The sequence below is a fragment of the Mobula birostris genome, chromosome 31, assembly GCF_030028105.1.
Source record: "Mobula birostris isolate sMobBir1 chromosome 31, sMobBir1.hap1, whole genome shotgun sequence".
In the NCBI taxonomy this organism is placed as follows: Eukaryota; Metazoa; Chordata; class Chondrichthyes; order Myliobatiformes; family Myliobatidae; genus Mobula; species Mobula birostris.
The window spans coordinates 32,585,234-32,603,202 of NC_092400.1; the positions used below are offsets into that span (position 1 = coordinate 32,585,234).

The 17,969-nt window shown below is 46.2% G+C and overlaps 1 protein-coding gene across 3 annotated transcripts in view; it reads left to right on the plus strand.

The window, feature by feature from the left end:
• Positions 1-1,361: 1,361 nt before the first annotated feature.
• Positions 1,362-17,969, plus strand: part of LOC140190881 (rab5 GDP/GTP exchange factor-like) — a 57,060-nt gene continuing 40,452 nt past the window's right edge. Inside the window, exons 1-3 of one of the 3 annotated variants that reach the window (XM_072247814.1) lie at positions 1,362-1,686; positions 4,201-4,362; positions 15,656-15,810. In XM_072247814.1, the coding sequence (XP_072103915.1) occupies positions 4,202-4,362; positions 15,656-15,810 (316 nt within the window). In that variant the 5' untranslated portion in view covers positions 1,362-1,686; position 4,201. Of the gene's footprint in view, positions 1,691-4,200; positions 4,363-15,655; positions 15,811-17,969 lie in introns of all 3 variants that reach the window. The other 2 variants (XM_072247815.1, XM_072247813.1) reach the window with 2 other exon arrangements.

Here is a 17,969-nt window from a genome sequence, read left to right on the forward strand (position 1 = left end):
CAGCACTGAACCCTGTGGTACCCCACTAGTCACTACCTGCCATTCTGAAAAGAACCCATTAATCCCTACTCTTTGTTTCCTGTCTGCCAACCAATTCTCTACCCATGTCAGTACTCTACCCCCGATACCATTTGCTCTAATTTTGCACACTAACCTCCTATGTGGGACCTTATCAAAGGCTTCCTGAGAGTCCAGGTACACTACATCCACTGGCTTTCTCATATCCATTTTCATAGTTAAATCCTCAAAAAATTCCAGAAGATTAGTCAAGCATAATTTCCCCTTCGTAAATCCATGCTGACTTGGACCGATCCTGTTACCGCTATCCAAATATGTCGCTATTTCATCTTTTATAATTGACTCCAGCATCTTCCCCACTACTGATGTCAGACTAGCTGGTCTATAATTGTCTGTTTTCTCTCTTCCTCCTTTCTTAAAAAGTGAGATAACATTAGCTACCCTCCAATCCGCAGGAACTGATCCTGAATCCATAGAATATTGGAAAATGATTACCAATGCGTCCATGATTTCTAGAGCCACCTCCTTAAGTACCCTGGGGATTTATCAGCCTTCAGTCCCATCAGTTTACCCAACACCATTTTGTGCCTGATGTGAATTTCCTTCAGTTCCTCTGTTACCCTTGGTCCTCTGGCTACTATTACATCTCGGAGATTGTTTGTGTCTTCCCTAGTGAAGACAGATCCAAAGTACCTGTTCAGCTCGTCTGCCATTTCCTTGTTCCCCATAATAATTTCACCCGTTTCTGTCTTCAAGGGCCCAACTTTGGTCTTAACTAATTTTTTTCCTCTTCACATACCTAAAGAAGCTTTTAATATCCTCCTTTATATTCTTGGCTAGCTTACCTTCGCACCTTATCTCCCCCCCCCCCACCCCCGCATTGCCCTTTTAGTTATCTTCTGTTGCTGCTTAAAAGTCTCCCAATTGGTCAGTGTGTGAAAGGTTACAGGGAGAAGGGATTTGCGAGGGAATGGATCAACTAGTGAAGCAGACTTGATGGGCCGAATAGCCTAATTCTGTTCCCATGTCTTATTAAAGACACGTAAAGCTCCCGTGCTCGGAACGATTGTCTTTTGAACGTCAGCGGTCAACTGGTCAATATGGAATCCCATTCTCATGTTATAAAGTTGCCGATAAAATCGTTGGAGCTCTCAGAGGCAGCTCGGTCCAGATGTGTCCACATTGCTGAGCGGGGAGTGGGTGAGCCCTCTCAAGGCTGTTAAAGACTCGGAATGCGGGACCTGTTCGGTGGAGTGGGCTCCTGCCCCTTCCGAGATATTTAAACAAATTCTTAAATCATTCACATGCGTTTTTAAAACATGTCTCTTTGCCGGGGGCTAGTTTTAAAAGCGGAGCGAACGGTTTTCAAACTAAATCCGAACCAGAACGCGAGGCCACTTCAGATGCGAGACCGTTTCCCTGCGCGCCCGGCACTGTTACTGATTAATATGTGTTGAGCAATTTCCTGTTTGACAAACTGGGACGGCGGCTCAGCAACAGCTCGAAGGACCATCTTTAAGCGAACACCCTGTAATTTCCGATTTGAAGCCGAGATAAGTTTGGTTTTGAGCTCACGGTTGTGCCGAGGGGCGGGTTCTGCGTGGCGTGTGTGTGGTTCCGGGTAAAGTCAGAATTCTGCCCCCGACGGCAGGTGACCGAGCCAGGCGAGTAGGTACGGCGTTGCTTCCAGCAGCCAGGTCGCGGTGGGGTTGAGCGGGACGGGACACGGTCGCGGTGGGGTGGTGGAGGGAGGGGGACTCTTGGGCGGGGCGGGGGGCACCGGTTCTCTTTAATTTTGCAGTGACAACTCACCGTCTCTATGATTGACAGTTCTCGCTCAAATTCTCGAGATTTCAATTTCAGTTCTGAAGAAGGGTCTCGGCCAGAATCGACTGTTTATTCATTTCCATAAATGCTGCCTTACCTGCTGAGTTCCTCCAGCATTTTGTGTGTTTGTGTGCTCCCTTGGCTTTGCCGTTTCTGTCGCCACAATGGCTTTGCAAAGCAACACAACAGGTCAAATTCCTCCATTGTAGTTGAACGTGTTATTATCAGACTTACTGATGAGTTTTTATTTTCTTTTTGGAAAATAAAAGATGACCAGACTTTAAAAACATCCTGCTGTTGTTTCAATATAGTTGTTTCTTTTTAAGTTGCATTAAGATTTTGCATGGCATCAAAAACTTTAACAAACTTCATCATGGCTTGGCATGGAAACACCAATGCCAGTGAGCAGAAGGTTCTAAAAAAAGTAGTAGGTCAAGCCCAGTCCATCAGGGTAAAACCCTCCCTACCTCTGAGCATATTTGCATGAAGTGGTATTGCAGGAACGCAGCATCCATCATCAGCGACCCCCACCACCCAGGACATGTTCTCTTCTCATTGCTGCCATCAGGAAGAAGGTACAGGAGCCTCAGGACTCACACCACCAGGTTCAGTTAGAGTTGTTACCCCTCAACCATCAGGCTCTTGAACCAAAGGAGATAACTCCACTCAACTTCACTTGCCCCATCATTGAAATGTTCTCACAACTTTCAAGGACTTTACAATTCATGATCCTGATATCTATTGCTTATTTGTCGTTTTGTTTCCTTTTCTTCCTTACTTTGTATTTGCACAGTTTTTCTGTCTTTTGCACACTGGTTCTCCACCCTGTTACTGCGGTCGTTCATTGATTGTGTTATGGTTATTGGATTTATTGAGTATGCCCACAAGAAAATGAATCTCAGGGTTGTACACGGTGACATAAATGTACTTTGATAATAAATTTACTGTGAACTTTGAAGTTGCATTGCTGGCAATGCACCGGTAACCAGCTGCATTTTGGCCTGGCATCGGAACGACGAGTCCAAAAACAACCTGGTTTTGTTGTTTGGAGCAGTGCCGCCATTTTTTTACCAGCACTCTGTAACTTGCATAGACTCTCTGAACTTGGACACTGTTTAATACCGGCTTGGTCAAGGATAGCCTCCCCGAATGCATTACCTACTTCCTGTTCTGGATTGAATTCCATTTGCCAGCTTTTATCCATTTGCTAGCTTCCGTTCTGTGGAGTTCAGAAGAACGTGAGGGTGGGGGGAGGTTCTGATAGACGTTGATCCCATTTAAAATACACAAAATGTTTGCAGAGCAGAGAAGGCCAGATGATGGAAAGACATCAAAGGAGATAGAATGTTGTTACGTTCATTTGGCCCATGAATTGTATTGATCTATTTATTTGAAATAAAGTGCGGAACAAGCCCTTCCCACCTTTCAAGCCACGCTGCCCAGCAATCTCTCGATTTAATCCCAGCCAAATTACAATGGCCAATTAGCCTACCAACCGGTACGTCTTTGGACTGTGGGAGGAAACCAGAGCGCCCGGAGGAAACCTACGTAGTCATGGGGAGAATGCACAAACACCTTGCATGCAGTGGCAGGAATTGAACCTGGGTCTCTGATACTGTACAGTGTTGGGTTTAACACTATGCTATAGTGAGCTAACTACTCTAAGATCTACTCTTCTCTCAGTTCAATCTAACCCTTCCCTCTCATTTTTTCTACCATCTATTTGCCTAAGAGTCTCTTAAATGTCTGGAAGATGGCCATGAATGGAGCAGGTTTGAAGGACTGAATGGCCTTTTCCTGAAGTCCATTATGCCATTGTGTTCCCATAACCTGCATCCAGCTCCCTCTAACACCCTGCTGGTGTTGATACACCGTGGCCTTTGTTGACTGAGGTTTGTAACGTGCAAACAGGAAGGACAAGATTAAAATGCAAAGCTGAAATATGTGTGTTTACAGGAAGAATGTGGTAGCCCGAGATGGTTGCAGAGACTATCTATGGAGAGGCTGAAACAGGTGGCTGTACTTGGGTGGTTGTTTAAAGTAAAGTCAAGGGGAAATTAGTTGGTGTACTTGCCATTATAAGAGGTTTAGAGAGGTTGAACAGAAAGGATCCATTTCCTTCAGCGGTTTAAGGTCATTGGCATTGGGTTTTTTGAGGGGGGGCACATTGAAATGTTTTCATCTAGGGTGTGAACCTAAAGGTCGATATCTGAGGTCAGTGTTCTTGACATTGAAATATATGGATCAGCAGTAAACACAAGGGCCCAGCCCTGCAAGGATGTGATTGTCTGAGTTCCTTCCATCTGTGTGAGGAAAAAAACGTGATAACTTCCATTTTCATTCCCCTCTTTTCAGGATGAGCGTTAAATTCGGACCCCAAGGGATTCACGTTGATCAGTCTGAGCTGCTGTGTAAAGATGGCTGTGGTTACTACGGCAACCCAGCCTGGCAGGGTTACTGCTCCAAGTGCTGGAGGGAGTGGAATCGTCTGCAGCAGAGTGCACAGCTGGATAAAGGGTAGGTTTGAACTGCGTGAAACTGACTTAAATAGTGCAATCACTCACATTTTATCTTAGTGTGAACCCTTGTCCTGTGTGTTTGTATTTATTCTGACGTAGACTGGGAGCTCAGCCAGAGCTCATTCTGCACCGCAGGCAGAAGGGTGTCTGTAAAACTGAATTGGAAATGAACCCAGTGCCAGAACTACAAGGACCGAACTGCCTGTCAACCCTACACCCCTCCCACTGAAAATGTGGATCACCTGACTCTCTGAGTTCCTTCGAGTTGGGAGTACATTTTTTTTAAACGAATAAAAACAGGGAGCCCAGTAGAAGTGCAAAATGTTACTGACCCATGGCATCCTCCACCACCACAATGAATCAGGTTGGAGGGGCAACACTTTATATTCCGTCTGGGCAGCCTCCAACCTGGTGGCATGAATATCGATTTCTTTAAACTTCAGCAATTACTCCCCCCCCCCCCCTTTTTCAATCCCCATTTTGTCCCCTTCTCGCCTCCCTATGGTTCCCCTCCCTCTCTTTCTCTGATGTCCTCTCCTATCACCTTCCTTCTCCAGCCCTTAACCTATCATCTCCCTGCTTCTCACTTCGTTCTCCCCTCCCCAATCTACCCACCTTGGCCCTCACCTGGATTCAGTTGTACTCCCTCCATTCCCTCCACCTGCTCACTCTGGCTTTCCGTTCCCCCTTCCCCTCTGGCCCTGATGAAATATCTCAGCCAGAAACGTCGACTGTTTATTCCCCTCGGTGGACATACTGAGTTATTCCAGCAGCACAGCATTGTATGTGTGTGCGTGTGTGTCTCAGAGAGACACTTTGCTGTGGTTTCGTAGCAGAACTGGGCCCTGACGGTAGTCATTCTTCACCTATTAATCATTATCATCATCATCATGTGCCGTGATGTATGACGAGAGCGATCATGGTCTTTCCAGGACCATGATTGTTCTTGGCAAATTTTTCTACAGAAGTGGTTTGCCATTGCCTGCTTCTGGGCAGTGTCTTTACAAGATGGGCGACCCCAGCCATTATCAATACCCTGCAGAGATTGTCTGCCTGGCATCAGTGGTCGCATAACCAGGACTTGTGATGTGCACCAGCTGCTCATACGATCATCCACCATCTGCTCCCATGGCTTTATGTGACCATGATCAGGGGCTAAGCAGGTGCTACACCTTGCCCAAGGGTGACCTGCAGGCTAGCGGAAGGAAGGAGCACCTTACACCTCCTTTGGTAGAGACATATCTCCACCCCGTCAGCCACCACTAGCCACAGGACGGCCAGAACTCTTGGGCCAAGAGATAGCTGTCAGTGGGAACCATCTAATGGCTCGGTTTTTGCTCACTTTTTGTTGTGACTAAAAGGTGAAAAGGTGTAATTAATGTAAACCTAACCTGCTTCCAGTATTGCCCCTCCCCATTTTCTCATCTGGAGACTGCCTCTAGCTGACACCACCAGCATATTTTGTATGTACAGGTTTCCCCTGCTATCCGAAAGTAAAGGGTTCCTATGAAACCTTTCGTAAGCCAAAATGGCATAAAGCGAAGAAGCAATTACCATTAATTTATATGGGAAAATTTTTTGAGTGTTCCCAGACCCAAAAAATAACCTACCAAATAGCACATAAAACCTAAAATAACACTAACATATAGTAAAAGCAGGAATGATATGATACACAGCCTATATAAAGTAGAAATAATGTATGTACAGTGTAGTTTCACTTATCAGAATCGGGAAGGTTTAGCCAAAAGCAATTTGTAGAAAAAAAATTGGCACGTACATGCATACGCACACACCTGCCTGCGCAAGGCTTCGCGGTCATGGTTAGTCTTTCTCGGGGTAAACACAAGTTTAAAGCGGGCGCCTTTTCTCATAAAAGCAAGAATCCTCTTTGGATTTCTTTTGGTTAGCAAAAACAGGTACTAATGTAGGTCTTTCATAAAAGCAAAGTAGCATAGCGAACTTTCGTAAAGTGGGGGACACCTGTATGTATGCTATGACCACTCAGCTCCCACACTTTCTTTCCCACCGCCCCCCCATGACTTTCTGCCTGACTTTTTTCTGATATGGGCTGGAGGAGCAGAAATTTCCTTCCGCTGAAGACTGAGATAGATAAAGATTAGTTTTATTTGTCACATGTACTGTATAGCGAAACATCGAGTGAAATGCGTTGTTTGCGTCAATGACTAACACAGTACGAGGATGAATTGAAGCCGTTGCTGATGCAGCAGAGCGTTACGCTACCTAGCCTCCCCTAGATGGCTAAAGCCACCTGCTTGGTTCCATGTTGAATCACTGACTTCATCAAGGAACTGTCTGACTTTCCATAAGATATAGATGCAGAATTAGGCTATTTGGCCCATCGAGTCTGCTCTGTCATTTTATCATGGCTGATCCGTTTCCCCAGTCTCCTGCCTTCTCCCTGTATCCCTTCATGCCCTGACTAATCAAGAATCTATCAACCTCTGCCTTAAACATTCATAAAGACCTGGCCTCCACAGCCGCCTGTGGCAACGAATTCCACAGATTCATCACCCTCTGGCTAAAGAAATTCCTCCTCATCTCTGTTCCAAATGGATGCCCCCCTACTCTGAGGCTGTCCTCTGGTCTTGGACTCCCCCACCACAGGAGACATCCTCTCCACATCCACTGTCAACAATCAGTAGGTTTCAATGAGGTTTTCCCTCACCTGAATTCAGGTGAGTTGAAGCCCAGAACCATCAAACGCACCTAATATGACAAGCCTTTCAATCCCACAGTCATTTTCGTGAACTTCCTTTGAACTCTTTCCAGTTTCAGCACATCCTTTCTTAGATATAGGGATCAAAACTGCTCACAATACTCAAGTGAAGCCTCACCAGGGCCTCAACAAGACATGCTTGATTTTATATTCTAGTCCTCTCGAAAAGAATGCCAACATTGCATTTGTCTCCCTCGCCACTGATTCATCCTTAAACCTCTCTTCTCAGCTGGCACTGAGTTGCTCTGCCCTGTTTGTGATCACTGCTGTGGTTGTTGACCAACGCTGGCTTCAGGTGAAGCAACATTGCTATTTTGCATTCTCATTCCTGTTTCGAGTCACACTGTGGCCTCGCTGTGGTCTTTTCCTATATGTATGCATCCCTTTTTCCGGGGCTTGTATACTAACCGGGGCTCATTAGCCAGCTCGGCTAACAGCCGCGTGACTCAACGGTGAGATGTCCACCTTTCATAAGCAATGTACGTCTAGGGTCAGTATGATTTGGGGTTCAACCAAACAGGGAAGTTGGGAGGTTCCAGTTTAGGAACATTGTTTGTAACAAATGCTGTGTAAGTACTGCTCCATGCAAAGTTATCATTAGCCAGAAAGTTAACATAAAATTATAAAGGAAGTATATTTACCAATGTTTCAACTTTAACAGTTACAGAAAAAGGAAAGAAAAATGAAAGGGCCCATTGCAGTTAAACCAGTCCAATATGCACATAAACGTTGGAGCTCGTTTCTGTAGTGGTCGGGTGTATCGCTTTACTTACGCGCTGAATCCACATTCTGTGTGAATTTCACCAGCCAGAGTTCGAACTTCTCTCAAAATCCATCTGAAACGAATTGGCTGTCTCAGGAGTATTGGCCTTTCCTCCTTGGAGCCATTCATCTGCACAAAACACAACGGGTCTCTCCTTTGAACGGCATCACGTGGCACCTTCCCTTGTGAACCCGCTCTGCAGCTCCCACCAAAAGACCCCCAAACCAGATTACCGTCCTTCAGAGATCTGATCTCGCCCAGCTCTCCTGAATCTTCCACTGGGCAGAACGTTACAACTGGCAGACACAACATTCCTCAGTTGGACAACAAGGCTCCTTATCTTTAGCCAGAGCTAAAGCAATCTTACTGCTGAGACAGATAACTGCTAAAATAAAATACCTCACAGCATAGCAGTAGAAATCTTAACCAGGGCATTACATTCTCCCCCCCACCCCCCACCAGAAGTAGTCATGTCCTCATGACTTTGGAACTTATTAAACCATTCTTAAGAACACGGTATTCAAATGAATTTCATGATTTCAGGACCCCCAATCCATTTGTAAATAGCAGTAACGAATCTCAATATTGGGATGGACTCTTTTTCCCATGTGCCAGCCTATCTGAGGATTTCCTGACTCTCTCAGACCTCCTTATTTTATCTTCAGCTTCTTTAGCCTCAGGCTGTCCTTGTGGCTGTTCCTGTTTACTTGGGGATGCCTCACCCTGTCTATCACTCGCACCTTTTGATGACTCAGGCCGCCACCCTCCCACCTCCTGACTGAACTCCGCATCCTTCCGTATAAGCAGGTGCTGCTAAATATCTCCAGCCTCTGCTGGTGTGAACCGGCGAGACCGTTCTCTGTCACTCTAGCAACTCCTCCAGGATTAGACTGGGTGCGCCACACAGTTCCTCGTTCCTACTTAAGAGGAACTTGCACCTTCTCAAAAGCAGTTCTGAGAACCGGGTGAATGGACAAGGTTTTCAAAAAAACTCTCTCCATTTCCCTCCTTGCATGCTCCCATGAGCCTTCTCACAATGGGAGTATTTGTTCCCACAAGAATGGAAGCTTCACCTTTTTCATGCTGAACCGGGCAGACCAACACTGTCGCAATAGTCTCAGTTACTCCAGCATCTGCTTCCGAAAGCTCCAGTTTCAGCAAGCAACCGTCATATGGGTAATCAGTTCTAACCCCCCGAATCTCAAGGGCAGTGAGTGGTGTCAGTGGTAAATGCATCAAATACGGTTGTAAAAGAATCTATAAAGCAAAGTAACTTGAGAACCTGTGTCAAGTATGGTTCTAGCAGAACCATCTTTCAATCCGTATAGATAAGTCTAAGCTTGGTCCCTCTAAACCTTCAAGAATAGCGTCTTACACTTTAGTATTTCCCTTGATTCACTGAATGGAACATATCCTCTCGGCCAGTGGGTCCCTTCGTAGTTTTGCTTCTTTTCTTCTCTTTTTGATTAACCGCTGACTAACTTCCCAAAGATTTTCCTGTCCCTCACAGTCCCACTTCGAGTGCCCATCTTCTCCCCGGTTGTAGCAGAAAATACCAATCGCCTCTCTAATCAAGAGATCCTTCTTAACAGCATTCCTCTGCCCTGCAGGTTCTGCAGGTGGGTCAGGTTTCCCAACAGACGTGTCACGTTCAGCTGAAGCATTATGGTTAGATTATGAGGACACGCAGTCCCCTTTTAGTGTCATTCAGTAATGCATGCATTAAGAAATGATAAAAATGTTTTTCCAGAATGATATCACGAAAACACATGACAAACCGACTTAAAAACTAACAAAAACCACGTAATTATATCACGTAGTTACAACAGTGCAAAGCAGTACCGTAATTTGATAAGAACAGACCATGGCACAGTAAAAGTCTCAGAGTGTCTTGAAAGTCCCATCATCTCCCAGCACCACCAACTTGCCGATGCAACATCCCGGAAACATCCGACCACAGTCCAACTCCGAGTCCGTCCAAAAAAACTCCGAGCCTCCGACCACCTATTCGACACCGAGCACCATCTCTGCCAAGCGTTTCGACCCTGACCCCAGCAACAGGTGATACGCAAAGCTGAGGATTTAGGGCCTTCCCCTCCGGAGATTCTCGATCGCACAGTAGCAGCGGCAGCGAAGCAGGCATTTCAGAAGTTTCTCCAGATGTTCCTCTGCGCTTCTTATGGCTGTCCCCATCAAATCCGGATTGTGCATGGCACCCCTAGTTACACATATCGATATTCGTTCGGAACGGCTGTGCGCGCTGCGTCGCGCTGCCATCTTCTCTTCCCTCCTTACATTATCAGACGTCCATCGAGTCAGCTCAGGTTTTTCATCTCATTCTTCAAAAGCTCTATCTCTCTGGCATCAGGGGTCACTTCAACAGCAGAGGCTACCACTGAAGACACTACTCGTTGGCTTTTGGAAAAGTTCTGTCTCTCAATCGTGTTTTCCTCCTCTTAACTTCTCTGAGTAACTCGGTAAAAGATGGAGGAGTGCATATCTTATGGGTCATGCGAATACGTAGAGCAATCATGCCGTGTGACAGTGCTCCATAAGACAGAGGAGCAGAATTAGGCCATGCAGCTGCCAGACCCTTTAAGCTCTCTACCCGTCTCTGTTTTTCCATGTTATCTGAACACGGCCATTCATCTGGTAACTGAGATGTCTGCTCAGCCCAAGCCCCCTATTCTTCTTCCCTATCGGTTGTGGGCTTGACCCCAGAGTACACTCCCAGCCTACAATAACCTTGGCTCTCTGCAGAGACACTTCTGCATTTGTCAACCAGTGATGTAATAGCCAAAACCAATTCAGAATTTAAATTAACTGCTGAAGGACCCATTAGACCTTTCACATCAGACAACTCTTTCCTCCCTTCACAGAAACGAGAACAACTTGTCTTTAAAGTCTTTGACCTCAGCTACATTCCCCCTTCTCTAAAAATATGGACTGCCCATGGTCCCACCTCTCCGGGCTCCCCTATCTTATTGGGCCATGCAACTTCGGTCACGTCACTGGAAGCCTGGACTAACGCGACATACTCACCAGCCGATTGGTCAAAATGCTGTTCAGCCGGTGTGACTTTCCCCAATACCCTTACAGTACTCAGCACTCTGAGAAGCAGTTCGTCAAGGATTCGACTATCCACCCCACTCAGAACACAAGTATTATTTGTGGATAACCTCTTCGAATCACACCAAACCTTAATCCCCATGACATCCATAATAATTACAACACAGCCTCAGTTTCCCCAAATGCTGGTTTAAACACTGGCTTAAACACACAAATAAACTGCTTCATCAATCCTGGGCAGTGTCCTTACAAATCGGGTGACCCCAGCCATAATCTATACTCTTCAGAGATTGTCTGCTTGGCGTCAGTGGTTGCATAACCAGGATTTGTGATGTGCACCGGCTGTTCATACGACCATCCACCACCTGCTCCAGCGGCTTCACGTGACCCTGATCGGGGTCGGGGGCCTAAGCAGGTGCTGCACCTTGCCCGAGGGTGACCTGCAGGCTAGCGGAGGGAAGGAGCACCTCACACCTCCTTTGGTAGAGGCATATCTCCACCCTGCCACACACCACTAACAACAGGACAGCCAGAACTCTTGGGCGAGGAGACAGCTGTCAGTGGAGACGTCCGAATGGCTCAGTCTTTGCTCACTCTTTGTTACGTCTAGCAGGTGAAAGGGTGTAATTAATGTAAATCTTCCCTGCTTCTAGTATTGCCCCTCCCCATTTTCCCATCTGGAGACTGCCTCTAGCTGACACCACCAGCATATTTTGTATGTATGTATGCTGGGACCACACAGCTCCCACACCTTCCCCCACCCCCGCCCCCCACTCCCCACGTGACTCTCTGTCTGACTATGGTCTGATATGGGCTGGAGGAGCAGAAATTTCCTTCGACTGAAGACTGAGATAGAAAGATTAGCTTTATTTGTCACATGTACAGCGAAACATTGTGTGAAATGCGTCAACGACTGACACAGTACGAGGGTGGATTGAACCCGTTGCTGATGCAGCAGAACGTTACGCTACCTAGCCTCCCCTAGATGGCTAAAGCCACTTGCTTGGTTTCATGTTGAATCACTGACTTCATCAAGGAACTGTCTGACTTTCATCCTTAAACCTTTCAACCCCAGCTGGCTCTGGATTTCTCTGTCAGCCTCTGCTGTGGTTGCCGACCCACGTTGCCTTGTGGTGAAGCAACTTTGCTCTTTGCATTCTCATTCTTGTTTTGAATATCTCTGTGGACTCACCTCTTCCTGTATCTGTAATTGCCTTCAACTGTAATAAATTCATTTCCTTTTCTGATCACCACCTATTTAATTATTCCGTCAACACATTATTCCTGTTTTTGTTAACCATAAAACCAGGGTGAACAAAAAGGGTCAGACCAGTTACGCTCACAGATCCCGATTTTGCAGATGACACAGTCCTGCTCTCTGACCAGATGGAGGAAGCACGGCAGCTACTGACAAAAGTGGAAATTGAATGCAATAAAGTTGGACTTCACATAAATGCTAAAAAGACAGAGTACATGGTGTTTAACTGAGACGAAGGTACTCTCAAGACAGTAAAGAATGATACCATTAAGAAAGTCTACAAGTACCTTGGGTCAAGAATGATGAGTTCGGAGAAGGACATAAAGATACGGAAGGCGCTGGCGTGGAGGGCTATGAACGACATGAAGGAAATCTGGAAGTTGAACCTGACCAGAGGGCTTAAAAAGACGATTTTCATAGTAGTCATAGAGTCCGTTCTCATGTACAGATGCAAGACATGGACACTCACCAAGACGATGCGAAAGTCTCTGGATGGTTGCTATACACGAATGCTCCGGATGGCTCTTGACGTGAGTTGGCAACAGCACATGATGAACATCCAGCTCTATGACGACCTACCGATGCTCACCACTAAAACTGAGGCAAGAAGACTGCAACTAGCGGGGCACTGTCTACTCCACCCCGAGTTACCTGCCAGCCTAATCATCATTTGGGAGCCCAAGCATGGGAGGAAGAACCCTGGGCGCCCTCCCAAGACTATGGTCAACACGCTCCTGGAAGACAACGGCACGGTTAATGTAGATGAACTGAACACACTGATGCGGGAGAGGGAGAAGCAGAGAGTCCGTCATCATGCCCGACGCCGGCCCCCTAGGCCTGAGTCGGCGTAGTAGTAGTAGTCAACACAAGCCACACACTCGGCACCTGGGGATGCCCTGTAAGCCAATCTTTCCTCCATTCGAAATGCTCCATAAAATGCATTCTTCAACCAAGCCACTGATCATTGGCCTTTACATAAAATGGCTTAACGTCATTGTGTTATTTACCCCTGATCAGCGTCATCATCATGTTCCGTGACGTGGGTGATCGGGGTTCTTCCATGACCATGATTGTCCTTGGCAAATCTTCCTACAGAAGTGATTTGCCATTTCCTCCTTGTGGGCAGTGTCCTTAAAAAGATGGGTGACCCCAGGCATTATCAGTACCCTTCTGACGCTGTCTGCCTGGTGTCAGTGGTCACGTAACCAGGACTTGTGACGTGCACCAGCTGCTCATACGACCATCCACTGCCTGCTCCCATGGCTTCATGTGACCCCGATTGGGGGCTAAGCAGGTGCTACACCTTATTGAAGGGTAACCAGCTGGGAGCGAGTGCCTTACACCTCCTTTGGTAGAGACATATCTCCAGCCTGCCACCAATTTACCATATTAGAGGTGTTTTATTAATGCAGGTAGTTATACACTATTTATTTATCATCTTACTGTGGGACAGTAAAGACCAATCAATGTTTTGGATTTGGATTTTGGGACCGATTGAAATGGTCAATATTAAGAACAAGGTGGTCGGTTGAATATTACAGTGGATCACATGGACTTCTGCTAATTCACTTTATGTTCTGTATACTTATTCACAAATATATTTTAACTCCAAATGTTCTGCCTGCTGGTTGTTTAACTCATTTAAATATCTTTTGAGGAAAATTTATAAAATTCTGAAGCTCAGTAAAATGACGAAACTTGGTGTGATTCCGTGACAAACTTTGGGGAACCCCATGCGTTCCCTCACCAACTGCTGTTGCTTTGCTGGTTTTGTTTTTCCCCCAAACTGGCTTTTTAGCCAAGTTTTACTTCCTGATAGTTGAAGTTCGCCCTGGTGAGGTTGTGCAGCAGTACAGGGCAAGCCGAGCTCTTCTCTACGGAATGCGAGGCCAGTACTTACAGCCTTCCCCAGGCTGCCCTTGAGGAGGTGAGCTGACCCTTCGAACAGTGTAATCGCTTGACTGAACGCTCTCTCACTAGGTGGCCTTGAATGGAAAGTCCTACAACAAGTGGCGGGTAGGGCCCGGTCCATCACGGGTAAAGCCCGCCCCACCACTGAGCACATCTGCAAAAAAACGCTGTGGTAGGAAAGCAGCATCGGTCATCAGGGACCTCCCATCACCCAGGACCTGCTCTCTTCTCGCTGCTGTCGTCGGAAAGAAGGTACAGGAGCCTCAGGACTCGCACCACCAGGTTCAGGGACAATCACTACCCCACAACCACCAGGCTCTTGAACCAAAGGGGATAACTTCACTGAAATGTTCCCACAACCAACGGACTCCCTTTCAAGGACTGTTCATCTTGTGTTCTCGATATTTATTGCTTATTTATTTATTATTATTATTTATCCTTTTGTATTTGCACAGTTTGTTCTCTCCTACACTCTGGTTGAACACCCAAGTTGGACGGTCTTCCATTGATGCTGTTATAGTTACTATTTTGTAGATTTATTGAGTATGTCCACAAGCCGTGAAATATGAACCGCACTTTCTGATCACTGCATGTATGCAAATATCCTGAAAGAGGAAGAATTTCCATGTGTGTATCCCCTCACTGACTTTCATTTGCCCTTACACTTCTGCTCCGGGGAGCCCCCAGAGTTCCTGTCCCGCCCCGTGTCAGAGGGGTGGAGTATCTAGGTGTGTGTAAGTTGGATCTAATGCCGATGGCAGGCATTTCCATATCATTCGGGGATTTCAAACTAAGCACTGCAAAAGTGCCCATACTGTGATATGATCTGCCTGTTTGTATCACCTTTGCTGAAAGGAGAGAGAAGAGGGACCAGAAACACGATGGACCAGCACAAAGAGCGTATTGCGTGAGCCCGGACAACTTGTTTTCTGTCAGTTTTAAGTTAGTTACAGTGAGTTTACTGTCGGGGTTGGGGGCAGGTTTTTGTCAAATTTGATTTGTGAATGATTCCTGCCCATACAGCTGAAGTCTCCAAGCGTTTGAACTGAGATTTTTTGAATGTGTGGCATTTCTATCTGACAAGTAAGAAGAATCTTATTTATTTAGAGATACAGCACAGAACAAGTCTGTCTGGCCCAATGAGCCTCACCACCCAGCAACTCAACTATTTAACCCTAGCAATTTACAATGACCAGTTAATCTACCAATAGGTCCGTCTTTAGATTGTGGAAGAATCTAGAGAACCTGGAGAAAACCCACACAGTCACCGGGGAGCGAGCGTACAAAATCCTTACAGGCAGTGCCGGGATTGAACTCTGAACTCTGATGCCCTGAGCCATAACAGTGTCACGCTATTGCTACGTTTCCATGGCGCCCCAAAAGATCCCGTGCCAAAGGCTTTGATATTTGTGTCTGTCTTTCTAACTGGGGTTTTCTGTTCCTCTCTCTTTGTACTCTGCTCGGTGTGGGAGTGAAAATTTGGAGAAGGGCTGGCGGGAGAGGGATTGTTTTGGGCCGAAACCCGGCGTTTCTAAACTGCGGTTTCCTTGCAGGATGAGCAATGAAGGACCCGGAAGCTCACTGGTTGCAGGCGCCACCAGCTTGCTGTTCAACTTCTCAAAGTTCGAGAAAAAGAGGAGCAATGAGAAGGGTCGTCGAGTCAGCACGGTGAAGAAACTGTTCGGCTCCAAGCTGACGCCCAGGCAAGGTAAGTTGGAGTATGGTGAAACGTTCCACGGAGCACGGGCAGATTTGACACCCCACCACATGATGGTCAGTGAGCAAAAGCTTGGTTAATGTTTAAGATTTTATGCAGTGTCTTAAAGGAGTGAATTGCATTGATATAGTGTCTTTATGTCACTTTCAATATGTAGTTTGAAGTGGACTCACTGTGCTAATACAGAAAATGTCACTGCCAATCTGAGCACAGCGAGCCGTCACAAGCAGTTGTGTGAGGGACCGTCTGGATCAATGGGCTTCACCTATCACCCTCTGGCCAGCCCCCCTCCCCTCCACTCACCTTTTTACTCTGGCATCTTCCCCTTTCCTTCCCACTCCTGATGAAGGGTCTCGGCCTGAAACGCCGACTGTTTATTCATTTCCACAGATGCTGCCTGACCTGCTGAGTTCCTCCAGCATCTTGTGAGTGTTACTTCGGGTTTCCAGCATCTGTAAACTTTCTCATGTTTCTATTATTTTGCTGACCTCTAATTTAGTTTGACCACTTAGTTATGCTAATTTTTAGAGTCATTAGACCACTTAAGTATGTATAGAGTGCTTCTTCTGAAATCGCTTAAATACGCTAGCTAGATTGCTAATTGGAACGCTTCATATCGCTAGTAGACCGTTATAATGCGAATTTAGTTTTGTTAGGTTTTTCATCACTACAAGATCGTTCAGCTTTGCTAGTTTCGTAATAAAGGATTGAAGTATCTTTTTTGACTTTGGGATTTCGTTATTTGGAAGTGCGTCACAAACAGTGCCGATCTCCTGTCTTGTTCTCTTGGTGCTTTTAATTTGTTTTAAAGTAACATTAGAGTGTTTAGGGAGATGGAGGTGGGTCTATTGTCTGGCCATTTCTATGCTTTAAGTTCTAAATAATTCCTTCCAGCTCCAACATTTTGATAGAGTTGTCTGTTGCAGGATAGCCAATTACTGTAAATCAGTTCCATGTGTTTATTAAGCAAAGGACCAGGGAAATATTGGGGAGACCTCTTGTGTTTTTACATGTAGCTGACTCCAATGATCTGGAAAGTTCTGCCTGAGTGGACGCTCAATAATAATTTCCAACTAATTAAAAATCAGTTTCCTGGAACTAGCACGGTCATGATGCAGCGGAGGGCCATCTTTTTTTCCGTTGTACACTTCCACTCAGCCACTGAAGTGAAGTTATGTAAACTTGCTGACTCAGGACACAGGTGATCAGGAATGGCATGTCAACCTGTCCTTCAGGTGCTCCTGTGCAGCCTCGGTGAATTGAGTCGATAAGTTGTGCCTCTGATAAATGTGGCAAAGATGAATTCTGAAATTCCACTTCAATTTTATTTTGCGGTTCTTAAGCAAAGGTGCAGACCATTACAATAGTATCTGCACCTTGTCATGGTGGTGCTCAGACATGGTGGTCTTGCCTCTCTCGTTGTCCTGACTTGGATAAAGTACCAACCGTGTAGAGAGACCTCTCTGCTGACTGCAGTTTCAAAGGCATTTTGTCAATAATTAACAACCAAGAGCCAGCCTACCCTGACAGCTTTCATATCCTTGCCAGGGACTTCATTCAGGCTAGCTTGAAGAAATGTCTGCTCCACCATCCGAACCAGAGGCCCCACCGTCATTGCTACATCACCAAGAACGCCTACTGTTCCTGACCTTTACGGCATTTCTGGAAATCTGACCCTCTGGCTATCTGCCTACCCACATACTGGCAGAGGCTGAAGAGCAAAGCTGTTCCTGAATCACTGAGTGTGTGCCTCCAGGTTTCTGTACCTCCTACCTGATGGTAACAGTGAGAAAAGGGCATGTCCTGGGTGCTGGAGGTCCTTAATAATGGATGCTGCCTTTCTGAGACACCGCTCCCTGAACATGTCCTGGGTACTTTGTTGGCTAGTGCCCAGGATGGAGCTGACTAGATTTACAACCTTCCGCAGCTTCTTTCGGTCCTGTGCAGTAGCCCCTCCATACCAGACAGTGATGCAGCCTGTCAGAGTGCTCTCCACAGTACAACTATAGAAGTTTTTGGGTGTATTTGTTTACATGCCAAATCTCTTCAAAATTCTAATGAAGTATAGTCGCTGTCTTGCCTTCTTTATAACTACATCGATATGTTGGGACCAGGTTAGATCCTCAGAGACCTTGACACCCAGGAACTTG